This window comes from Scyliorhinus torazame, chromosome 1, assembly GCF_047496885.1.
Source record: "Scyliorhinus torazame isolate Kashiwa2021f chromosome 1, sScyTor2.1, whole genome shotgun sequence".
NCBI classification, from domain to species: Eukaryota; Metazoa; Chordata; class Chondrichthyes; order Carcharhiniformes; family Scyliorhinidae; genus Scyliorhinus; species Scyliorhinus torazame.
Window position 1 is genome coordinate 112,269,435 of NC_092707.1, and position 25,265 is coordinate 112,294,699.

The 25,265-nt window shown below is 61.7% G+C and overlaps 1 protein-coding gene across 1 annotated transcript in view; it reads left to right on the forward strand.

The window, feature by feature from the left end:
* The first annotated feature begins 16,461 nt into the window (after positions 1–16,461).
* LOC140411009 (importin subunit alpha-7) overlaps positions 16,462–25,265 on the forward strand; it is a 130,123-nt gene continuing 121,319 nt past the window's right edge. Inside the window, exon 1 of the mRNA XM_072499960.1 lies at positions 16,462–16,560. Within this exon, the coding sequence (XP_072356061.1) occupies positions 16,557–16,560 (4 nt within the window). The 5' untranslated portion in view covers positions 16,462–16,556. The remainder of the gene's footprint in view (positions 16,561–25,265) is intronic.

A 25,265-nucleotide genomic window follows, 5' to 3' on the forward strand; every position in this document is an offset into this window, starting at 1 on the left:
GTATACATGGACTTCAGTAAAGCCTTTGACAATGTACCTCATGGTAGACTGGCACAAAAGGTGACCAGAGGACCAGAGGAGAGATGGCAAGTTGGTTACAGAACTGGCTTGGGCACAGAAGTCAGAGGGTAGCAGTAGAAGGGTGTTTTTCTGAATGGAAGGCTGTGATTAGCGGCGTTCCATGGGGATCAGTTCTGGGGCCTTTGTTGTTCGTAGTGTATATAAATGATTTGGAAGAAAATGCAGCTGGTCTGATTAGTAAGTTCGCAGATGACACAAAAATTGGTGGAGTTGCAGATAGTGATGAGGATTGTCACAGGATACAGCAGGTTATAAACTAGTTGGAGTCTTGGGCGGAGAAATGGCAGATGGAGTTTAATCCGGTCAAATGTGAGGTAATGCACTTTGGAAAGTCCAATGCATGTAGGAATTACACAATAAATGGTAGAACTCTTGTGAGTACTGACAGGCAGAGAATTCTGGGCGTGCATGTCCGATCACTGAAAGTGACAACGCATGTGGATAAGGTGGTCAAGAAGGCATACGGCATGCTGGCCTTCATCGGTCGGGGCATTGAATATAAAAATTGACAAGTTATGTTGCAGCTGTACAGGACCTTAGTTAGGCCTCATTTGGAATATTGTATACAATTCTGGTCGCCACACCACCTGAAGGATGTGGATGCTTTGGAGAGGGTATATGAGCGGTTTACTAGGATGTAGCCTGGTATGGAGGGCATTAGCTATGAGGAGAGGTTAGATAAACACGGTCTGTTCTCACTGGAACGACGGCGGTTGAGAGGCGACCTGATAGCAGTCTGCAAGATTATGAGTGACATGGATAGAATGGATAGTCAGATGCTCTTTGCTAGGTTAGGAGAGTCAAATACTAGGGGACATAGGTTTAAAGTGCATGGGGAAAAGTTTTGAACAGCTGTGCGAGGTGATGCACTATCAATTACGACGAGACGAGAGTAGAGAGTAATCGAGGCTTAATTACACAGAGATGTGTGGCCTCCTACAGCTGCTGCCTAAATGGCTGCAGTTCGGAGAGCACACACATTTATACCCCACCTACTGGGTGGAGCCAGCAGGCAGGGATCTACCCCCGTACCTGTAGTACAGGGGCCTTACCGTAATACCCTCGTATGCAGTGCAGAATATACAATACAATGCAACAGTGGCGACTACCACATTCACCACCTTTTAAAAATGAGTCCAGCGGGGGTGGTGGAAAACTATTTACATACAGGTTGTCATTAAAATTTCAGAGAAGGTTACAAATTTAGACGGTCGGGCACCTTGATCCGTCGTTGAGAGCGCCGCAGTGCTGGTGGCGAGTCAGGCGTCGGCTCGGTCGTCGGTGACTCCGGGAGCGTGTCGTCACCCTCTTCATCCCCGGGTGGGACCAAGGGGAGGATGGATTGTCCTGGAGTGGGGGCTGTGGTGGGGTGTGCTGGGGGAAGGCAGGGTAACGCCGGGGCAGAGGGAGGGGTGTGTGGGGACCCAGCTGGTGCCAGGTCCCTGAGGAAGACTGTGTCTTGGCGGCCGTCGGGGTACGCTACGTAGGCGTACTGCGGATTTGTTTGGAGTAGCTGTACCCTCTCAACCAACGGATCTGCCTTGTGGAGCCGCACATGCCTGCGGAAGAGAACGGGCCCTGGAGCTGCCAGCCATGTTGGGAGCGAATCCCCGGAGGTGGACTTCCTGGGGAAGGCAAGGAGACGTTCATGGGGGGTTGATAACAAAGAACAAAGAACAAAGAAATGTACAGCACAGGAACAGGCCCTTCGGCCCTCCAAGCCCGTGCCGACCATACTGCCCGACTAAACTACAATCTTCTACACTTCCTGGGTCCGTATCCTTCTATTCCCATCCTATTCATATATTTGTCAAGATGCCCCTTAAATGTCCCTATCGTCCCTGCTTCCACTACCTCCTCCGGTAGCGAGTTCCAGGTACCCACTACCCTCTGCGTAAAAAACTTGCCTCGTACATCTACTCTAAACCTTGCCCCTCTCACCTTAAACCTATGCCCCCTAGTAATTGACCCCTCTACCCTGGGGAAAAGCCTCTTACTATCCACTCTGTCTATGCCCCTCATAAACTACTTGATGTACTATCAATTCCGACGAGACGAGAGTAGAATGCAATCGAGGCTTTATTACACAGAGATGTGTGGCCTCCTACAGCAGCTTACAAAATGGCTGCTGTTCAGAGAGCAAACACATTTATACTCTGCCTACTGGATGGAGCCAGCAGGCAGGGATCTACCCCCGTACCTGTAGTACAGAGGCCTTACCGTAATGCCCATATATACAATATAATACAACAGTGGTGACTACCGCAGGGGTTTCATTAGTCGCTGTGCACAGGAGTGACTGAATGGAGTGAAGTGCGTCGGGGAGGACCTCCTGCCAGCGGGAGGCCGGGAGATGTTTGGACCATAGGGCCAGCTGGACGGCCTTCCAGACCGTCCCATTCTCCAGCTCCACCTGCCTGTTTCCCCTGGGGTTGTAGCTGGTGGTCCTGCTCGAGGCAATGCCGCTGTTGAGCAGGTACTGCGCAGCTCATCGCTCATAAATGAGGATCCCCGGTCGCTGTGGACGTAGGCGGGGAAACCGAACAGAGCGAAGATGGTGTTGAGCGCTTCGATGACGGTGGCAGACGTCATATCGGGGCATGGGATGGCGAAGGGGAATCTGGAATATTCGTCGACCACATTGAGAAAATACGTGTTGCGGTCGGTGGAGGGGAAGTGCCCTTTGAAGTCCACGCTGGGGCGTTCAAAGGGGCGGGAGGCCTTCACAAGGCGCGCACGGTCTGGCCGGTAGAAGTGCGGTTTACACTCCGCACAGACCTGGCAGTCTCTGGTGATAGCCCTGACTTCCTCGATGGAGTTGGGCAGATTGCGGGCCTGAATGAAGTGACCCCTGGGTGACAGAGATTGTCGTGCAGGGTCCGGAATCGGTCATGTACGCTGGCACATGTACCTCGGGATAGGGCATCGGGGGGTTCGTTGAGCTTACCGGGGCGATACAAAATCTCGTAATTAAAGGTGGAGAGCTCGATCCTCCACCTCAAGATCTTATCATTTATGATCTTACCCCGCTGTGTGTTGTTAAACATGAAGGCAACCGACCGTTGGTCTGTGAGGAGAGTGAATCTCCTGCCGGCCAGGTAATGCCTCCAGTGCCGCACAGCTTCAACGATAACTTGGGCCTCCTTTTCGACGGAGGAGAACCGAATTCCGGAGGCATGGAGGGTGCAGGAAAAGAATCATAGATTATCATAGAATTTACAGTGCAGAAGGAGGCCATTCGGCCCATCGAGTCTGCACCGGCTCTTGGAAAGAGCACCCTACCCAAGGTCAACACCTCCACCCTATCCCCATAACCCAGTAACCCCACCCAACACTAAGGTCAATTTTGGACACTAAGGGCAATTTATCATGGCCAATCCACCTAACCTGCACATCTTTGGACTGTGGGAGGAAACCGGAGCACCCGGAGGAAACCCACGCACACACGGGGAGGATGTGCAGACTCCACACAGACAGTGACCCAATCTGGAATCGAACCTGGGACCCTGGAGCTGTGAAGCAATTGTGCTATCCACAATGCTACCGTGCTGCCCCCATGGCCTGCCACGGGCCTGCCTGCCTGGTTGAGGTTGGCAGCCAGAGCGACGTCTGATGCATCGCTCTCGACTTGGAAGGGGAGCATCTCGTCGACCGCGTGCATCGCGGCCTTGGTGATGTTGGCCTTGATTTAAAAAATATATTTTTTTATTCAAATTTTTACATATCCCTTACAGAGATAAGAAAAAAACAAAGAACACATAAATAAACATCTTATAGCTCTGTCACGTATTCCCCCAATATACAAGCCCCCCATTAAACGATAATAAACACAGTAGTAAACACAAAGTATCCCCCCCCCCCCCTCCGCCCGGGTTGCTGCTGCTACTGTCCACCTCCTAACGCTCCACTAGAAAGTCTAGGAACGGTTGCCACCGCCTGAAGAACCCTTGCACTTATCGTCTTAAGGCAAATTTTACCCTCTCCAATTTAATAAACCCTGCCATGTCGCTGATCCAGGCTTCCACGCTTGGGGGCCTTGCATCCTTCCACTGTAGCAGAATCCTCCGCCGGGCTACCAGGGACGCAAAGGCCAGAATACCGGCCTCTTTCACCTCCTGCACTCCCGGCTCGTCCGATACCCCAAATAGTGCAAGCCCCCAACTCGGCTTAACTCGGGTGTTTACCACCTTAGACATCGTCCTCGCAACGCCCCTCCAGAACCCATCCAGCGCTGGGCACGCTCAGAACATGTGGGTGCGATTTGCTGGGCTCCCCGACACCTCACACACCTGTCCTCCAATCCAAAAAATCGACTCTGCCTTGCCCAGTCATGTGCGCCCTGTGCAGAACCTTAAATTGTATCAGGCTAAGCCTGGCGCAAGAGGAGGAAGAATTTACCGTACCCAGGGCATCTGCCCATGTACCCTCGTCTATCTCCTCCCCCAGCTCCTCCTCCCATTTATCTTTCAGCTCCTCCACCAAGGCCTCCTCCTCCTGCATCTCCTGGTAGATCGCCGAGACCTTGCCTTCTCCAACCCATACCCCCAGAGAGCACCCTATCCTGGATCCTACGTGCTGGCAGCAGCGGGAATTCCCTCACCTGCCGTCTTACAAACGCCCTTACCTGCATGTACCTGAAGGCATTTCCAGGGGGGAGACTGAATTTTTCCTCCAACGCCCCAAGGCTCGCAAACGTCCCATCTATAAACAGGTCCCCCATCCTTCTAATACATGCCCTGTGCCAGCTCAGGAACCCACCATCCATTCTACCCGGGACAAACCGATGGTTCTCTCGGATCGGGGACCACACCGAAGTTTCTGCCTCCTCCCGTGGCGTCTCCACTGCCCCCAGATTTTGTGGGTCGCCGCCACCACTGGACTCGTGGCGTACCTTGTCGGCAGGAGCGGCAGTGGCGCCGTCACCAGCGCTCTCAGGCTCGTGCCGACACAGGACTTCATCTCTAGCCTCTTCCACGCTGCCCCCTCCATTACCCACTTGCGTATTATCGCCACATTGGCAGCCCAGTAGTACCCACACAGAATAGGCAACACTAGCCCTCCTCTGTCCCTACTCCGTTCCAGAAACACCCTTCTCACCCTTGGGGTCTTTTTTGCCCATACAAACCCCATGATGTTCCTGCTGACCCGCTTAAAAAAGGCCTCAGGGATCAGGATGGGGAGGCACTGGAATATAAAAAGGAACCTCGGGAGCACCGTCATCTTCACCGACTGTACCCTACCCGCCAGGGAGAGCGGCAGCATATCCCACCTTTTAAACTCCTCCTCCATCTGCTCCACCAGCCTCGTCAAGCTGAGCTTGTGTAGGACCCCCCAGCTCCTGGCCACCTGGATCCCCAGGTACCGAAAGCTCCTTTCCGCCCTCTTCAGTGGAAGCTCGTCTATCCCCCTTCCCTGGTCCCATGGGTGTATCACGAATAGCTCACTCTTCCCCATGTTAAGCTTATACCTGGAAAAGTCTCCAAACTCCCAGTGGATCCGCATCACCTCCGGCATCCCCCCCACTGGGTCCACAACATACAGTAACAGGTCATCGGCATAGAGCGATACCCGGTGTTCCTCCCCCCCCGTCCCCCCCGGACCAGCCCCCTCCAGTTCCTGGACTCCCTCAAAGCCATCGCCAAAGGCTCAATTGTCAACGCAAATAGCAAGGGGGATAGGGGGGCATCCCTGCCTCGTCCCCCGGTACAGCCGAAAGTATTCCGACCTCCTCCGATTTGTGGCCACACTCGCCACCGGGGCTTCGTACAGTAACCTAACCCACCTAACGAACCCCTCCCCGAACCCGAGCCTCCGCAACACTTCCCACAGGTACCCCCACTCCACCCTATCGAAGGCCTTCTCCGCATCCATAGCCACCACGATCTCCGCTTCCCGTTCCACTGCAGGCATCATGATTACTGTGGTAGTACCAGGTATTGCGGTACCTAAGAGGTGGATGACCATTGGTTAGACCCAGGAGTCTACTATTGTCTGTTGTACATAGCTCCGCCCTGAGAGGCGGAGTATAAGAACCAGTGCTGTCCCAGCAACCTTCACTTTCTGTATTGAAGCTGCTGGGGAAGAGTTCTAGCAGATTAAAGCCTTCAGTTATGAATCACTTCGTCTTGAGAGTAATTGATTGCACATCAATTACATTTAGGAGCATCCGCACATTAGTGTTTAGCTGCCTTCCCTTCACGAAACCCGTCTGGCCCTCGTGGATCACCCCTGGGTCACAGTCTTCAATTCTGGTAGCCAACACCTTCGCTAACAGCTTCGTATCCACATTGAGGAGTGAGATTGGCCTATACGACCCACACTGTAAAGGGTCCTTGTCCCGCTTCAAGATCAGCGAGATCAGCGCCCTGGATATCGTCGGGGGTAGGACCTCCCCACCCCTCGCCTCATTGAAAGTCCTCACTAGTAGTGGGCCCAACAGGTCCGTATACTTCCTGCAAAATTCCACCGGGGACCCACCTGGCCCCGGTGCCTTCCCTGCCTGCATACTCCCCAGCCCCTTAGTCAACTCCTCCAGCCCTACCGGTGCCCCAAGCCCCGCCACCTTCCCCTCCACTACCCTCGAGAACCTCAGCCGGTCCAGCAAATGACGCATCCCCCCCTCCTCCGTCGGGGGCTCAGACCTATACAGGCCCTCATAGAAGTCTCTAAATACCCCATTTATTCCCACCGCACTCCGCACCATGTTCCCCCATTTATCCCTAACTCCCCCAATCTCCCTTGCTGCCTCCCGCTTCCGAAGCTGGTGTGCCAGCATCCGGCTAGCCTTCTCCCCGTATTCATACACCGCCCCTTGCGCCTTCCTCCACTGCACCTCCGCCATCTTAGTAGTCAACAGGTCGAACTCGGCCTGGAGGCTTCGTCGCTCCTTGCGTAGTCCCTCCTTGGGGACCTCTGCATACCTCCTATCTACCCCTAAAATCTCCCTCACCAATCTCTCCCTCTCTCTCCTCTCCTTCTTCTCCTTGTGGGCCCTAGTGGAGATTAGCTCTCCCCTAAACACCGCCTTCAGCACCTCCCAGACTACCCCTACCTGCACCTCCCCATTATCGTTCACCTCTAGGTATCTTTCAATGCACCCCCGGATCCGCCCGCTTCACCTCCTCATCCGCCAGCAAACCCACCTCCAGGCGCCACAGCGGGCACTGGTCCCTCTCCTCCCCTCGCTTGAGCTCCACCCAGTGCGGGGCATGGTCTGAGATGGCTATGGCCGAATACTCCGTGTCCTCCACCCTCGGGATCAGCGCCCTGCTCAAAACAAAGAAGTCAATCCGGGAGTAGGCTTTATGGACGTGGGAAAAGAAAGAGAATTCCCTGGCCCCCGGCCTAACAAACCTCCATGGGTCCACTCCTCCCATCTGGTCCATAAACCCCCTCAACACCTTGGCCGCCGCCGGCCTCTTACCCATCCTGGACCTAGAGCGGTCCAATGCTGGATCCAGTACCGTATTAAAGTCCCCCCCCCCCCCCATTATAAAGCTCTCTGCCTCCAGGTCCGGAATCCGGCCCAACATGCGCCGCTTAAATCCGGCATCGTCCCGATTCGGGGCATACACATTCACCAAGACCACCCGCACCCCCTGCAGCTTACCGCTCACCATCACGTACCTACCTCCATTGTCTGCCACAATGCTCAGCGCCTCAAACGACACCCGCTTCCCCACCAAAATCGCCACCCCTCGATTCTTTGCATCCAACCCCGAATGGAAAACCTGACCTACCCACCCTCAGCCTAACCTGGTCTGCCACCCTCAAATGCGTCTCCTGGAGCATGACCACATCTGCCTTCAGTCCCTTCAGGTGCGCGACCACACGGGCCCTCTTGACTGGCCCGTTCAGGCCTCTCACATTCCAAGTTATCAGCCGGATCAGGGGGCTGCCCTCCCCCCTGCCGAATAGCCATCTCCTTTTCTAGGCCAGCTACGTGCCTGCGCCTCCCGCACTCTCCGTTGCCCCCAGCGGCAGACCCCCGCCCCGACTCTCTCTTCAGGCTCCAACTCCCCTTTGGCTAATGCAGCAGCAACCCAGTTCCCCCCCGTCCCCTCCCCCCTCCCCCCCCCAGCTAGAACCCCCTAGCTGTGTTGCCCCCCCCCATAGCACTCCCATAAGTCAGCTGACTCCTGCTGACCCCGGCCACTCCCGCCACACCATCAACCCCCCAGTGTGGTAGTATCCCCCCCTCCTGTCCATCAGCGGGCCCCACCCCCTTCCTTCCCTAGCGTGGGAAAATGCCCACGTTTTCCACCAAGCTGGCCCCACCCCCTCTGGCGCAGCTCCCTTTCGCGGCCTGACCCCAGCTCCCCATCTCGGGCCTCCCCTCTCCCCTCCCCCCCAATGGGGCCCCCTCTTCCAACCACCGACGCCCACACTCTCACCAAACCCCCACTGCGAACCATTTCACCCTACCCCACCCAGCAAAAAAAAAAACCAGTACCAAACAGAACAGAACATCCCCCCAAAACACAACAATCACACCAATCCCCTCTCTTTTTAAAAAAAATATGTTTATTCGAAGTTTTTCCAACACAAATTTTCAACCAATTAAACCCCCCTCGTAACAGAAAAGAAAAAGAGAAAAGATCAGAACAAAACATAAACATATCAATCCAACGTAATAGAGAACTTGTACAATGGGTTCCTCCCGCACATATTGACTCTCCCATATGTTTATGTTGTTCCTTTTTCCAGAGCCCCTAGGAAAACCCTCATCCCCACCCACCCTTATACCCCCCCCCGAAAGAGACCCCCCCCTCCCCTCTCCCCCCCCCCCCCTCCCTGGGTTGCTGCTGCTGCTGACCGACCTCCTTCTATCGCTCCGCGAGATAGTCTAGGAACGGTTGCCACCGCCTGAAGAACCCCTGCGCCGACCCTCTCAAGGCAAACTTTATCCTCTCCAGCTTGATGAACTCTGCCATGTCATTTATCCAGGCTTCCACACTGGGGGGCTTCACGTCCTTCCATAATAGCAAGATCCTCCGCCGGGCTACCAGGGACGCAAAGGCCAGAATACCGGCCTCTTTCGCCTCCTGCACTCCCGGCTCGTCCGCCACCCCAAATAGTGCCAGCCCCCAACTTGGCTTAACCTGGACTCTGGACTTTCATCACCTTAGACATAGTCCTCGCGAAACCCCTCCAGATCCCATCCAGTGCCGGACACGACCAGAACATATGGGCGTGATTCGCCGGGCTTCCTGAGCACCTCCCACATCTGTCCTCCACCCCAAAGAACCTACTCAGCCTTGCCCCTCTCATATGCGCTCTGTGAATAACCTTAAACTGTATCAGGTTAAGCCTGGCACACGAGGAAGAGGAATTAACCCTACTCAGGGCATCAGCCCACAGACCCTCTTCAATCTCCTCCCCCAACTCCTCCTCCCATTTGCCCTTCAGCTCCTCTACCGAAGCCTCCCCCTCTTCTTTCATCTCCTGATATATCGCCGACACCTTGCCCTCTCCGACCCATACTCCCAAAATCACCCTGTCCTGAATCCCCTGTGCCGGGAGCAATGGGAATTCCCTCACCTGCCGCCTCACAAACGCCCTCACCTGCATGTACCTGAATTCATTTCCCGGGGGTATCCCAACCTTCTCCTCCAGTGCCCCTTGGCTCGCAAATGTCCCATCAATGAACAGGTCCCCCATCCTTCTGATCCTTGCCCGATGCCAGCTCCGAAACCCCCCGTCCATCCTTCCTGAGACAAACCGATGGTTATCTCTGATTGGGGACCACACCGAGGCTCCCATCTCACCCCTCTGTCGTCTCCACTGCCCCCAGATCCTTAGCGTTGCCGCCACCACCGGACTCGTGGTGTACCTTGTCGCCGAGAGCAGCAGCGGTGCCGTCACCAGCGCCCTCAGGCTCGTTCCTTTGCAGGACGCCATCTCCAACCTCTTCCATGCCGCCCCCTCTCCCTCTATTACCCACTTACGGATCATGGCCACGTTGGCTGCCCAATAGTAGCCACCCAGATTCGGCAACGCCAGCCCTCCTCTGTCCCCACTACGCTCCAGAAACCCCCTCCTTACCCTCGGTGTCTTGTTTGTCCACGCAAAACCCATGATGCTCCTACCTACCCGCTTAAAAAAGGCCTTGGTAATCATAATAGGAAGGCACTGGAACACAAAAAGAAACCTCGGGAGGACCATCATTTTAATCAACTGTACCCTGCCCGCTAGCAAGAGTGGCAACACATCCCATCGTTTGAAGTCCTCCTCCATCTGCTCCACCAGCCGCATCAAATTAAGTTTATGTAGGGCCCCCCAACTCCTAGCTACCTGGATCCCCAAGTACCGAAAGCTCCTTTCCGCCCTCCTCAACGGTAGGTCGTCTATCCCTCTTCCCTGGTCCCCTGGATGCACCACAAAGAGCTCACTTTTTCCTACATTGAGCTGAAAGCCCGAGAAGTCCCCAAACTCCCTTAGGATCTGCATGACCTCCACCATCCCCTCCACTGGATCTGCCACATACAGCAACAGGTCGTCCGCATACAGCGACACCCGATGCTCCTCTCCCCCCTCGGACCACCCCCCTCCATTTCCTGGACTCCCTTAATGCCATGGCCAAAGGCTCAATTGCTAATGCAAACAACAGGGGGGACAGGGGGCACCCCTGCCTTGTCCCTCGATACAGCCGAAAATACTCGGACCTCCGCCGATTCGTAACCACACTCGCCATCGGGGCTCTATATAGGAGCTTAACCCAACTGATAAACCCCTCCCCAAACCCAAACCTCCACAACACTTCCCAGAGATACTCCCACTCCACTCGGTCAAAGGCCTTCTCCGCGTCCATAGTTGCCACTATCTCCGCCTCTCCCTCCATCGATGGCATCATAATCACGTTTAGGAGCCTCAGCACATTGGTATTTAGCTGCCTGCCCTTTACAAATCCCGTCTGGTCCTCGTGAATCACCCCCGGGACACAGTCCTCAATCCTTGTAGCCAGCACTTTTGCCAGCAACGTAGCATCCACATTGAGGAGCGAGATCGGTCTATACAACCCACATTGCAGTGGGTCCTTGTCCCGCTTCAGGATCAGAGAAATCAGAGCCCCGGACATTGTCGGGGGCAGGGTCCCACCCTCCCTTGCCTCATTGAAAGTCCTCACCAGCAACGGGGCTAACAGGTCCGCATACTTCCTGTAAAACTCAACCGGGAACCCATCTGGTCCCGGGGCCTTCCCCGCCTGCATGCTCCCCAGTCCTTTAATCAGCTCCTCCAACCCAATTGGCATCCCCAAACCAGCCACCACCTGCTCCTCCACCCTCGGGAACCTCAGTTGATCCAGAAATCGTTGCATCCCCTCTTCCCCCGCTGGGGGCTGAGATCTGTACAGCTCCTCATAAAAGACCTTAAATGCCTCATTTACTTTCACCGCACTCCGCATCGTAGTTCCCCTGCCATCCTTGACTCCACCTATCTCCCTCGCTGCCATCCTCTTACGGAGCTGATGTGCCAGCATCCGGCTCGCCTTCTCCCCATACTCGTACGTTGCCCCCTGTGCTTTCCTCCACTGTGCCTCTGCCTTCCCTGTGGTCAACAGGTCAAATTCCGTCTGGAGACTTCGCCTCTCCCTAAGTAGTCCCTCTTCAGGGGCCTCTGCATATCTCCTGTCCACCCTTAGGATCTCCCCCACTAACCTCTCCCTTTCCCTGCCCTCTCTCTTCTCCCTGTGAGCCCTGATGGAGATTAACTCTCCCCTCACCACCACCTTCAGCGCCTCCCATACTACCCCCACCTGCACCTCCCCATTGACGTTGGCCTCCAAATACCTTTCAATGCACCCCCGCACCCTCTCGCACACCTCCTCATCTGCCAGTAATCCCACATCCAGACGCCACAGCGGGCGTTGGTCCCTCTCCTCTCCCAACTCCAGCTCCACCCAGTGCGGGGCGTGGTCTGAGATGGCTATGGCCGAGTACTCCGTTACCTCCACTTTCGGGATCAGCGCCCTGCTCAAAACCAAAAAATTTATCCGGGAGTAGGAGTTGTGTATGTGGGGAAAAAAAGAAAATTCCCTGGCCAGGGTACTAGCAAACCTCCACGGATCTACTCCCCCCATCTGGTCCATAAACCCCCTAAGCACCTTGGCCACAGCCGGCCTCTTCCCCGTCCTAGATCTGGAACGATCTAATGCTGGGTCCAACAACGTGTTGAAATCCCCGCCATTATCAAGCTTCCTACCCCAGGTCCGGAATGCGCCCCAACATAGGCTTCATAAATCCAGCATCGTCTCAGTTCGGGGCGTATACGTTTACCAATACCACTCACACCCCCTGCAGCCTACCGCTCACCATCACGTATCGACCTCCATTGTCCACTACTATATTCTTGGCCTCAAACGACACCCGCCTCCCCACCAGTATTGCCACCCCTCTATTCTTCGCATCCAGCCCCGAATGGAATACCTGTCCTACCCATTCCCTTCTTAACCTGACCTGGTCTGCCACCTTCAAACGTGTCTCCTGAAGCATGACCACGTCTGCCTTCAGTCCCTTTAAGTGCGCGAACACTCGGGCCCTCTTCACCGGCCCATTCAGGCTCCTCACATTCCACGTTATCAGCCGGATTGGTTTTTTCTCTACCCCCCCCCCCACCGACCAGCCATCTCCTTTTCTGGGCCAGTCCCATGCCCGCGCCTCCCGCACCCTCCAGTCCCCCAGACGGGGGAACCCCCGCCCCGCCCACCTCTTCTGTTTCCAGTTCCCCCCCCGGCCAATGCAGCAGCAACCCTATTTCCCCCCTCCCCCCTCTTCCCCCTCCCCCCGCTAGATCCTTATCTAGCTCTTTTGCTCCCCCCATAACACTCCCGTAAGTCAGCTGACTCCTGCTGACCCCGGCCTTCCCCGCCATCTCATTGACCCCCCCCCCCCGTGTGGCAATCCCCCCTCCTCCTCCTCCCCAGCAATCAGTGTGCACTCCTCCATCCCCCCCCTCCGTCCCTCCCGGCACTTCCCGGATCGCCGCCCCTTGGGCCTTCTGGATCTCAAGCAGCTTGTCTATCGAAGCCTTCATCTGCTCCAACAGCTCTGCCTTCAATTCCGTGAAGCAGCGCTGGAGAAACTCCTGCTGTTCCTGCGACCACTGCGCCCACATTGCCTGGTCTCCACCCGTCGCCATCTTGGTTTTCCTAACCCTAACCCTAACTCTAACCCTAATTTTCCTCCCTCGCACTTTTCGCTGCTCCAAAACTACTTTTTTCACCGCTCCACTCCTGGTCCAAATCCATACAGTGCCGGGGAAATGTTACTGTCACCTTCCCACACTGGGAACCGTCGAACAAATGCTGCTGGGGACCCTAAAAAGAGCCCAAAAGTCAGTTTCTGGCAGGAGCTGCCGAACGTGCGACTTAGCTCCGCATAGCCGCAACCGGAAGTCGATGTCGGCCTTGATACGGTTGAAGGCCTGGTGAGCCTTGCCCGTCAGTGGGAAACCGGTGGAGTGGATGAGTGGGCGGGCCTTGTCCGCATAGTTAGGGACCCACTGGGCGTAGTACGAAAAGAACCCCAGGCATCATTTGAGCGATTTGGGCAGTGGGGAAGGGGGAGATCCATGAGGGGGCGCATGTGATCGGGATCGGGCCCCAGAACTCCTTTCTGAACCACATAGCCGAGGATGGCTAATTGGTTCGTGCTGAACACACATATCTTGTTGTAGGTTAGGTTGAGGAGTTTGGCGTGTGGAGAAATTTGGAAAGGTTAGCGTCATGGTCCTGCTGGTTGTGGCTGCAGATGGTGACGTTATCCAGGTACAGGAATGTGGCCCGGAGTCCGTACTGGTCAACCATTTGGTCCATCTCCCGTTGGAAGACTGAGACCCCGTTAGTGACGCCGAAGGGAACGCTAAGGAAATGGTAAAGACGGCCGTCCGCTTTAAATGCTGTTTACGGGTGGTCTGCCTTGCGAATGGGGTGCTGGTGGTAGGCAGATTTCAGGTCCACTGTCGAGAAGACCCGGTACTGTGCAATCTGATTGACCATATCAGATATGCGTGGGAGGGGTTCGCGTCGAGCTGCGTGTACCGATTGATGGTCTGACTGTAGTCAACGAACATCCTGTTTTTCTCCCCCGTTTTCACGACTACTACTTGGGCTCTCCAGGGGCTGTGGCTGGCCTCGATGATACCTTCCCGCAGCTGGACCTCCGACCTGATGAAGGTCCTGTCCTGGGTGCTGTACCGTCTGCTCCTGGTGGCGACGGGTTTGTAATCCGGGGTGAGGTTTGCAAACAGAGAAGGCAGGTCGACCTTAAGGGTCGTGAGGCCGCATACAGTAAGGGGTGGTAGGGGCCCACCAAATTTCAGGGTTAGGCTCTGGAGGTTGCACTGGAAGTCCAGGCCGAGTAGCAAGGCAGCGCAGAGGTTGGGGAGGACGTAGAGCCGGCAGCCGCTGAACTCTACGCCCTGGATGGTGAGGGTGGCGATGCAGCACCCCCGGATCGCCATGGAGTGCGATCTGGGGGCCAGGGAGATTCTTTGGTTAATGGGGTGTACCGCGAGGGAGCAGCGCCTTACCGTATCGGGGTGGATGAAGCTCTCAGTGCTCCCGGAGTCCAGAAGGCAGGATATCTCATGCCCGTCGACCTTCACCTTTGTCGACGCGGTCGCGAGGTTGTGCGGTCGGGTCTGGTCAATCGTGACGGAGGCCAGACGCGGCTGGTCATCGGCGGTTGCAGGCAATGAGCGGCCCGATGAGGTGCCCGACGGGCAGGGGTCCTGAGATGGGGAGGATGGCGGCGCCCACGGGCCGCACGTGTCCTGGGGCAGGCAAGATGGCGGTGCCCACGGGCCGCACGTGTTGTGAGGGGAGCAAGATGGCGGCGCACACGGGCCGCACGTGGTCTGAGGCGAGGAAGATGGCGGCGCCCACTGGCCGCATGTGGGTGGTGCCGGGACAATAGCGGTGATTAAGCGGGCCTGACACACTGCAGCGAGATGTCCTTTCTTGCCGCAGGCCTTGCAGAGCGCACTCCGCGCCGGGCAGCGCTGCCGGGAGTGTTTTGTCTGTCCGCAGAAGGAGCACTTGGGTCCCCCGGGGTTGGTTGGCTGCCGCGCGGCACAGGCGTGGGGTTGGCTGGGGGCGGTCACTGATGGGGTCCATGATGGGGTGGCCGCTGGCAGGGTCCTCAATGCCCAGGAGGGGTGGGCCGTGCATTCGGGGACATACGCCTGTACGTGGCGTGAGGCGACTGTGAGCGAGAGCGCTAGTTTCTTGGTCGCCTCGTCTTCAGGCGTAGCCCCTTCTAAGAGGCGCTGGTGGATGCAGGCCGACCCTATGCCCGTAATGAACGCGTCTCTCATTAGCAGGTTAGAATGTTCAGCAGCCGAAAAGGCCTGGCAATCATAGTCTCTCACCAGGGCGAGCAGGGCACGCCAGAAATCTTCCACAGACTCACTGGGAAGTTGGTGCTGCGTGGACAGGAGGTGCCTGGCTTAGATCTTGTTGGTCTGCAGGGATCTACCCGTACCTGTAGTACAGGGGCCTTACCGTCACACCCTCATATGCAGTGCAGTATATACAATACAACAGTGGTGACTACCACATGAGGCACGTTTTTTACACAAAGGGTGGTAAATATATGGAACGCGCTGCCTGGGGAGATGGTGGGAGCAGGTACAATAGCGGCATTTAAGGGCATCTAGATAAATATATGAATAGGATGGGAATGGAAGGATACGGACTTCATAAATGCATATGGTTTTAGTTTAGGCAGGTACCATGGTCAGCGCAGGCATGGCGGGCTGAAGGGTCTGTTCCTGTGCTGCATTGTTCTTTGGGATGAGAGGATGTTTAATGGTGGGGCAGGCAAACCATGGACATGGTTAAAATAAGGGATTTGGCCTCTATATATGGATAGAGTGAAATGAAAACACAACCCAAAAAGACATATAAGCAGCGGTATTATCATAACTTATACGGGCAGCACGGTAGCCTTGTGGATAGCACAATTGCTTCACAGCTCCAGGGTCCCAGGTTCGATTCCAGATTGGGTCACTGTCTGTGCGGAGTCTGCACGTCCTCCCTGTGTGTGCGTGGGTTTCCTCCGGGTTCTCCGGTTTCCTCCCACAGTCCAAAGATGTGCAGGTTAGGTGGATTGGCCATGATAAATTGCCCTTAGTGTCCAAAATTGCCCTTAGTGTTGGGTGGGGTTACTGGGTTAGGGGGATAGGGTGGCGGTGATGACCTTGGGTAGGGTGCTCTTTCCAAGAGCCAGTGCAGACTCGATGGGCCGAATGGCCTCCTTCTGCACTGTAAATTCTATGATATGCTCCTCTTCAAAGTGGGATCTATTAGCTGTGACAAGTTGTGGCTGTGGCTTTAAATGGGCGCACGTTTTGAAAAAAGCGCAACCGTCTGCAGCTGCGCCGGGCTTCCGTTTGGTGGTCACCATTTTGGCTGCGGAGTCGATTCTGAAAACCGGGGCCGCCACAACAACAACAACAACACCAGGAGTAGGAGTATGGGTGAGTGAGGATTGGACTCCAGGCGCAAGAAGCGGAGGTTTACTCAGGAAACGACGCTACAGGCATTGGCAAAGGAATGTGCGGGAGGGATGGGGGTGGAGGTTACTTTGGGGTGAAGGGGTGTGTGAACGGGGTGGGTGTGAGTGGTGGTGGTGGGGGTGGGAGAGTGGGTGGGGGGGGGGGTGGGAGAGTGGGGGGGGGGGAGTGGGGGGGGGGAGAGAGGGGGGAGAGAGGGGGGAGAGGGGGGGGAGGGGGGGAGAGAGGGGGGAGGGGGGGGAGGAGGGGGGGGGAGAGGGGAGAGGAGAGGGGGGGGGGGAGAGGGGGGGAGAGGGGGGGGGGGGGAGAGGGGGGAGAGGGGGGGGGGGTGGGGGAGAGAAAGAGGGGGGGGAGAGGGTGGGGGAGAGAAAGAGGGGGGGGGAGAGGGGGGGGGGAGAGAGGGGGGGGGGAGAGGGGGGGGGGGAGAGGGGGGGGGGGTGGGGGAGAGAGAGAGGGGGGGGAGAGGGGGGGGGTGGGGGAGAGAAAGAGTGGGGGGGGAGAGTGGGGGGGGAGGAAAGAGAGTGGGGGGGGGAAAGAGTGTGGGGGGGGGAGAGTGGGGGGGGGAGGGGGGGTGGGAGAGTGGGGGGGGGGAGAGTGGGGGGGGGAGGGGGGGTGGGAGAGTGGGGGGGGGGAGGGAGAGTGGGGGGGGGGGAGAGTGGGGGGGGGGGAGAGGGGGGGGGGAGAGGGGTGGGGGGAGGGGGGGGGGAGAGTGGGGGGGGGAGGGGGGGGGGAGAGTGGGGGGGTGGGAGAGTGGGGGGGGGGAGAGTGGGGGGGGGGGAGAGGGGGGGTGAGAGGGGTGGGGGGAGAGGGGTGGGGGGAGAGGGGTGGGGGGGGGGGGAGAGTGGGGGGGGGGGGGAGAGCGGGGGGGGAGAGTGGGGGGGGGGGGAGAGCGGGGGGGGAGAGTGGGGGGGGGGGAGAGCGGGGGGGGAGAGTGGGGGGGGGGGGGGAGAGTGGGGGGGGGGGGGGAGAGTGGGGGGGGGGGGGGAGAGTGGGGGGGGGGGGAGTGGGGGGGGGGGGGGAGAGTGGGGGGGGGGGGAGAGTGGGGGGGGGGGGGGAGAGTGGGGGGGGGGGGAGAGTGGGGGGGGGGGGGGAGAGTGGGGGGGGGGGGAGAGTGGGGGGGGGGAGAGTGGGGGGGGGGGGAGAGTGGGGGGGGGGGAGAGTGGGGGGGGGGAGAGTGGGGGGGGGGGAGAGTGGGGGGGGGGGAGAGTGGGGGGGGGTGGGAGTGGGGGGGGGGTGGGAGTGGGGGGGGTGAGAGTGGGGGGGGGGGAGAGTGGGGGGGGGGAGAGTGGGAGAGTGGGGGGAGAGAGTGGGGGGGTGGGGGTAAGTGGGGGGGGTGGGAGAGTGGGGGGGGTGGGAGAGTGGGGGGGGGGTAGTGGGGGGGGGTGGGGGTAGTGGGGGGGGTGGGAGAGTGGGGGGGGTGGGAGAGTGGGGGGGGTGGGAGAGTAGTGGTGGTGGTGGTGGGGGGGGGGGGTGGGAGAGTAGTAGTGGTGGTGGGGGGGGGTGGGAGAGTAGTAGTGGTGGTGGGGGGGGGGGTGGGAGAGTAGTGGTGGTGGTGGGGGGGGGGGGAGAGTAGTGGTGGTGGGGGGGGGTTGGGAGAGTAGTGGTGGGGGGGGGGGTGGGAGAGTAGTGGTGGTGGGGGGGGGGTGGGAGAGTAGTGGTGGTGGGGGGGGGGGTGGGAGAGTAGTGGTGGTGGGGGGGGGGGTGGGAGAGTAGTGGTGGTGGGGGGGGGGTGGGAGAGTAGTGGTGGTGGGGGGGGGGGTGAGAGAGTAGTGGTGGTGGTGGGGGGGGGGTGAGAGAGTAGTGGTGGTGGGGGGGGGTGAGAGTAGTGGTGGTGGGGGGGGGGTGGGAGAGTAGTGGTGGTGGGGGGGGGGGGGTGGGAGAGTAGTGGTGGGGGGGGGTGGGAGAGTAGTGGTGGTGGTGGTGGGGGGGGGTGGGAGAGTAGTGGTGGTGGGGGGGGGTGGGAGAGTAGTGGTGGGGGGGGGGTGGGAGAGTAGTGGTGGTGGTGGTGGGGGGGGGTGGGAGAGTGGGGGGGGGGGGGAGAGTGGGGGGGGGGTGGGAGAGTAGTGGTGGGGGGGGTGGGAGAGTGGGGGGGGTGGGAGAGTGGGGGGTGGGGGTGGGAGAGTGGGGGGGGGTGGGAGAGTGGGGGGGGGGTGGGAGAGTGGGGGGGGGGGTGGGAGAGGGGGGGGGGTGGGGGGGGGGGTGGGAGAGTAGTGGTGGTGGGGGGGGGTGGGAGAGTAGTGGTGGTGGGGGGGGGGGTGGGAGAGTAGTGGTGGTGGGGGGGGGGGGGGGGAGAGTAGTGGTGGTGGGGGGGGGTGGGAGAGTAGTGGTGGTGGGGGGGGGGTGGGAGAGTAGTGGTGGTGGGGGGGGGTGGGAGAGTAGTGGTGGTGGTGGTGGGGGGGGGTGGGAGAGTAGTGGTGGTGGTGGTGGGGGGGGGGTGGGAGAGTAGTGGTGGTGGGGGGGGGGTGGGAGAGTGGTGGTGGGGGGGGGGTGGGAGAGTAGTGGTGGTGGGGGGGGGGGTGGGAGAGTAGTGGTGGTGGGGGGGTGGGAGAGTAGTGGTGGTGGGGGGGGGGGGGGAGTAGTGGTGGTGGGGGGGGGGGGAGTAGTGGTGGTGGGGGGGGGGGGTGGGAGAGTAGTGGTGGTGGTGGTGGGGGGGGGGTGGGGAGAGTAGTGGTGGTGGTGGTGGGGGGGGGGTGGGAGAGTAGTGGTGGGGGGGGGGGGGGGGCGGGGGGGGGTGGGGGGAGGGGGGAGGGGGGCGAGTGAGTGGGGGGGAGGGGGGCGAGTGAGTGGGGGGAGGGGGGCGAGTGAGTGGGGGGGAGGGGGGCGAGTGAGTGGGGGGGAGGGGGGCGAGTGAGTGGGGGGAGGGGGGGGCGAGTGAGTGGGGGGAGGGGGGGCGAGTGAGTGGGGGAGGGGGGGCGAGTGAGTGGGGGGAGGGGGGCGAGTGAGTGGGGGGAGGGGGGCGAGTGAGTGGGGGGAGGGGGGGCGAGTGAGTGGGGGGAGGGGGGGCGTGGGGGAGGGGGGGCGAGTGAGTGGGGGGAGGGGGTGGGGGAGGGGGGGCGAGTGAGTGGGGGAGGGGGGGCGAGTGAGTGAGTGGGGGGAGGAGTGAGCGAGTGGGGGGAGGAGTGAGCGAGTGGGGGGAGGAAGTGAGCGAGTGGGGGGAGGAGTGAGGGAGCGGGGGGGCGAGTGAGGGAGCGGGGGGGCGAGTGAGGGAGCGGGGGGGCGAGTGAGGGAGCGGGGGGGCGAGGGAGGGAGCGGGGGGGCGAGGGAGGGAGCGGGGGGGCGAGGGAGGGAGCGGGGGGGCGAGGGAGGGAGCGGGGGGGCGAGGGAGGGAGCGGGGGGGGCGAGGGAGGGAGCGGGGGGGGCGAGGGAGGGAGCGGGGGGGCGCAGGGAGGGAGCGGGGGGGCGCAGGGGGCGAGCGGGGGGGCGCAGGGGGCGAGCGGGGGGGGCGCAGGGGGCGCAGGGGGCGAGCGGGGGGGGCGCAGGGGGCGAGCGGGGGGGGCGCAGGGGGCGAGCGGGGGGGGCGAGCAGGGGGCGAGCGGGGGGGGCGAGCGGGGGGCGCAGGGGGCGAGCGAGTGGGGGGGCGAGCGAGCGAGTGGGGGGGGGCGAGCGAGTGGGGGGGGCGAGCGAGCGAGTGGGGGGGCGAAGCGAGCGAGTGGGGGGGGCGAGCGAGCGAGTGGGGGGGGCGAGCGAGCGAGTGGGGGGTGCAGGGAGCGAGCGAGTGGGGGGTGCAGGGGGCGAGCGAGTGGGGGGTGCAGGGGGCGAGCGAGTGGGGGGGCGAGCGAGCGAGTGGGGGGGCGCAGGGGGCGAGCGAGTGGGGGGGCGAGCGAGCGAGTGGGGGGGGCGAGCGAGCGAGTGGGGGGGCGAGCGAGTGGGGGGGTGCAGGGGGCGAGCGAGTGGGGGGGGCGAGCGAGCGAGTGGGGGGGGCGAGCGAGCGAGTGGGGGGGTGAGCGAGCGAGTGGGGGGGTGCAGGGGGCGAGCGAGTGGGGGGGTGCAGGGGGCGAGCGAGTGGGGGGGTGCTGGGGGCGAGCGAGTGGGGGGGGGAGCGAGCGAGTGGGGGGGGGCGAGCGAGTGGGGGGGTGCAGGGGGCGAGCGAGTGGGGGGGTGCAGGGGGCGAGCGAGTGGGGGGGCGAGCGAGCGAGTGGGGGGGTGCAGGGGGCGAGCGAGTGGGGGGGTGCAGGGGGCGAGCGAGTGGGGGGGCGAGCGAGCGAGTGGGGGTGTGCAGGGGGCGAGCGAGTGGGGGGGCGAGCGAGCGAGTGGGGGGGGGGTGCAGGGGGCGAGCGAGTGGGGGGGTGCAGGGGGCGAGCGAGTGGGGGGGGGTGCAGGGGGCGAGCGAGTGGGGGGGCGAGCGAGTGGGGGGCGAGCGAGCGAGTGGGGGGTGCAGGGGGCGAGCGAGTGGGGGGGGGCGAGCGAGCGAGTGGGGGGGGTGCAGGGGGCGAGCGAGTGGGGGGGGCGAGCGAGTGGGGGGGTGCAGGGGGCGAGCGAGTGGGGGGGGGCGAGCGAGCGAGTGGGGGGGTGCAGGGGGCGAGCGAGTGGGGGGGCGAGCGAGCGAGTGGGGGGGTGCAGGGGGCGAGCGAGTGGGGGGGCGAGCGAGCGAGTGGGGGGGGTGCAGGGGGCGAGCGAAGTGGGGGGGGCGAGCGAGCGAGTGGGGGGGTGCAGGGGGCGAGCGAGTGCGGGGGCGAGCGAGCGAGTGGGGGGGTGCAGGGGCGAGCGAGTGGGGGGGCGAGCGCGCGAGTGGGGGGGTGCAGGGGGCGAGCGAGTGGGGGGGGCGAGCGAGCGAGTGGGGGGGTGCAGGGGGCGAGCGAGTGGGGGGGCGAGCGAGCGAGTGGGGGGGTGCAGGGGGCGAGCGAGTGGGGGGAGGGGGTGCAGGGGGCGAGCGAGTGGGGGGGTGCAGGGGGCGAGCGAGTGGGGGGAGGGGGGTGCAGGGGGCGAGCGAGTGGGGGGGTGCAGGGGGGGGGGAGCGAGTGGGGGGGTGCAGGGGGCGAGCGAGTGGGGGGGGTGCAGGGGGCGAGCGAGTGGGGGGGGTGCAGGGGGCGAGCGAGTGGGGGGAGGGGGGTGCAGGGGGCGAGCGAGTGGGGGGATGCAGGGGGCGAGCGAGTGGGGGAGGGGTGTGCAGGGGGCGAGCGAGTGGGGGGGAGGGGGGGTGCAGGGGGCGAGCGAGTGGGGGGGTGCAGGGGGCGAGCGAGTGGGGGGAGGGGGGGTGCAGGGGGCGAGCGAGTGGGGGGAGGGGAGTGCAGGGGGCGAGCGAGTGGGGGGAGGGGGGTGCAGGGGGCGAGCGAGTGGGGGGAGGGGGGTGCAGGGGGGCGAGCGAGTGGGGGGAGGGGGGTGCAGGGGCGAGCGAGTGGGGGGAGGGGGGTGCAGGGGGCGAGCGAGTGGGGGGAGGGGGGGGTGCAGGGGGCGAGCGAGTGGGGGGAGGGGGGTGCAGGGGGCGAGCGAGTGGGGGAGGGGGGGTGCAGGGGGCGAGCGAGTGGGGGGAGGGGGGGTGCAGGGGGCGAGCGAGTGGGGGAGGGGGGGTGCAGGGGGCGAGCGAGTGGGGGGAGGGGGGGTGCAGGGGGCGAGCGAGTGGGGGGAGGGGGGGTGCAGGGGGCGTGCGAGTGGGGGGAGGGGGGTGCAGGGGGCGAGCGAGTGGGGGGAGGGGGGGTGCAGGGGGCGAGCGAGTGGGGGGAGGGGGTGCAGGGGGCGAGCGAGTGGGGGGAGGGGGGGGTGCAGGGGGCGAGCGAGTGGGGGGAGGGGGGGTGCAGGGGCGAGCGAGTGGGGGGAGGGGGGTGCAGGGGCGAGCGAGTGGGGGGGAGGGGGGTGCAGGGGGCGAGCGAGTGGGGGGAGGGGGGTGCAGGGGGCGAGCGAGTGGGGGGAGGGGGGGTGCAGGGGGCGAGCGAGCGAGTGGGGGGAGGTGGTTGCAGGGGGCGAGCGAGTGGGGGGAGGGGGGTGCAGGGGGCGAGCGAGTGGGGGAGGGGGGTGCAGGGGGCGAGCGAGTGGGGGGAGGGGGGTGCAGGGGGCGAGCGAGTGGGTGAGGGGGGTGCAGGGGGCGAGTGAGTGGGGGAGGGGGGTGCAGGGGGCGAGTGAGTGGGGGGAGGGGGGTGCAGGGGGCGAGTGAGTGGGGGGAGGGGGGTGCAGGGGGTGAGTGGGGGGGGGTGCAGCGGTCAGTGGGGGGGGGTGCAGGGGTGAGTTGGGGGGCCGGCGGGTGGGGGGGGGGCGGGGCCGGGGGGGGGGTGCGCGCGCGAGGGAGTATGTGATGGGGGGGCGCGCGCGCGAGGGAGTATGTGATGGGGGGGCGCGCGAGGGAGTGGGGGGGGTGCGAGTGAGTGGGGGAGGGGGGGGGCGCGCGAGGGAGTGGGGGGGGTGCGAGTGAGTGGGGGTGGGTGGGTGGGGGGGGCGCGAGTGGGTGGGGGGGGCGCGAGTGAGTGGGGGGCGCGCGCGAGTGGGCGCGAAGTGGGCGCGAGTGAGTGGGGGGCGCGAGTGAGTGGGGGGCGCGAGTGAGTGGGGGGCGCGAGTGAGTGGGGGGCGCGAGTGAGTGGGGGCGCGAGTGAGTGGGGGGCACGAGTGAGTGGGGGGGGCGAGTGAGTGGGGGGGTGATGGGGGGGGTTGGGGCGAGGGTGATGGGGGGGTTGGGGCGAGGGTGATGGGGGGGTTGGGGCGAGGGTGATGGGGGGGGTTGGGGCGAGGGTGATGGGGGGGTTGGGGCGAGGGTGATGGGGGGGTTGGGGCGAGGGTGATGGGGGGGTTGGGGCGAGGGTGATGGGGGGGTTGGGGCGAGGGTGATGGGGGGGTTGGGGCGAGGGTGATGGGGGAGGGTGATGGGGGGGGTTGGGGCGAGGGTGATGGGGGAGGGTGATGGGGGGGGTTGGGGCGAGGGTGATGGGGGGGGGGGTTGGGGCGAGGGTGATGGGGGGGGTTGGGGCGAGGGTGATGGGGGGGGTTGGGGCGAGGGTGATGGGGGGGGGGTTGGGGCGAGGGTGATGGGGGGGGGGGGGTTGGGGCGAGGGTGATGGGGGGGGGGTTGGGGCGAGGGTGATGGGGGGGGGGTTGGGGCGAGGGTGATGGGGGGGGGGGTTGGGGCGAGGGTGATGGGGGGGGGGTTGGGGCGAGGGTGATGGGGGGGGGGTTGGGGCGAGGGTGATGGGGGGGGGGTTGGGGCGAGGGTGATGGGGGGGGGGGTTGGGGCGAGGGTGATGGGGGGGGTTGGGGCGAGGGTGATGGGGGGGTTGGGGCGAGGGTGATGGGGTGATGGGGGGGTGGTGGGCGGGTGGGTGGAGGGATTGCTTTTGTGGGGTGTGAGGATGATTTTGGGGTGAGAGGGTGTTTGGGGGTGTTTGATGGGGATGAGGGTGATGGGGGCTGATGGGGACGGGGGGGGTGATAGGGTGTGAGGGTGGTGGGGGGGTGAGGGTGAAATGGGGGTGACAGCGGGGGGGGGGGGGATGAGGGAATTCATGGGGGGAAATGACGGTGTTCGTGGGGGGGGAAATGAGGGTATTCGTGGGGGGGGAAATGAGGGTATTTGCGGGGGGGGGAAATGAGGGTATTCGTGGGGGGGGGGGAATGACGGTATTCGCGGGGGTGGAAATGAGGGTGTTCGCGGGGGGGAATGATGGTATTCGCGGGGGGAGGGGAATGATGGCATTTGTGGGAGAGGAATGATGGGGGGGGGGGGAAATGATGGTATACGTGGAATGGGGCTATTCGTGGGGAGGGGAATGATGGCACTCGCTGGGGGGGGAATGATGGCATTTACGGGGGGGGGAATGATGGCATTTACGGGAGGGGAATGATGGGATTCGCTGGGGGGGGGGGAGTGAGGGTATTCGTGGGTGGGGGAATGAGGGTGTTCGTGGGGAGGGGAATGATGGCGTTCGCTGGGGGGGAAATGAGGGGTATTCGCAGGGGGACTAAGGGTATTCGCAGGGGGGATGGGAGTGACGATGGGGTGCAATGAGGATATTCGCCCGGGGGGGGGGGGGGCGGGGGGAGAGAATGAGGGTATTCACGGGTGGGGGGGGAAATGAGGGTATTCGTGGGGGGAATGAGGGTATTCGCGGCATGTGTCTACTGATTCTCGCCTGAAAAATTGTCTACTGATTCTCGCCTGAAAAATTGTTCCTGGAAGCTTGCACAATGATTTTAGGTTTACATTTTAAAAATCTGATCAATGGTTTGGATATTTCCTTCATGTAGCTACTTGTTCAGGATGTGTATAGGTGCATCACACATGGTCCTGTTAAATCTATTAATGGATACAAGGCTGAAAGAATGAAATCTTGCTTTTTACCCAAATTATATTAAAAGTTCATTAACTTGACGTTTATATGCCTACGGCAATACTTAGTGTGAACCTTTTCGATGGTTCGCAATGGCTGTGAGTTGAATGTTTGCAAACTTGCAGTGTAATTTTGTCAGTTGGCTTATGTTTCATGACTGACATTGACATGGATAAAGACAGATTTGAAATATAACTTGATATTCAGAGTTGTGCTGTTAAGTAATTAAAAATTAATCAATTTTTTTTAGTAATATTTGGCTTGTTAAGATTTAAACGAGGAAGGCTTTTTGAGGATCATTAACATAGTGGTCTGGCACCTTGTTTTGCAAAGGAGTGATAAAATTACATTACAGACCTCACTGTAGACTTTGATTGTTGCTGTAGCAGAGTAACTGATTAAATAATCTGCTTGAATTGG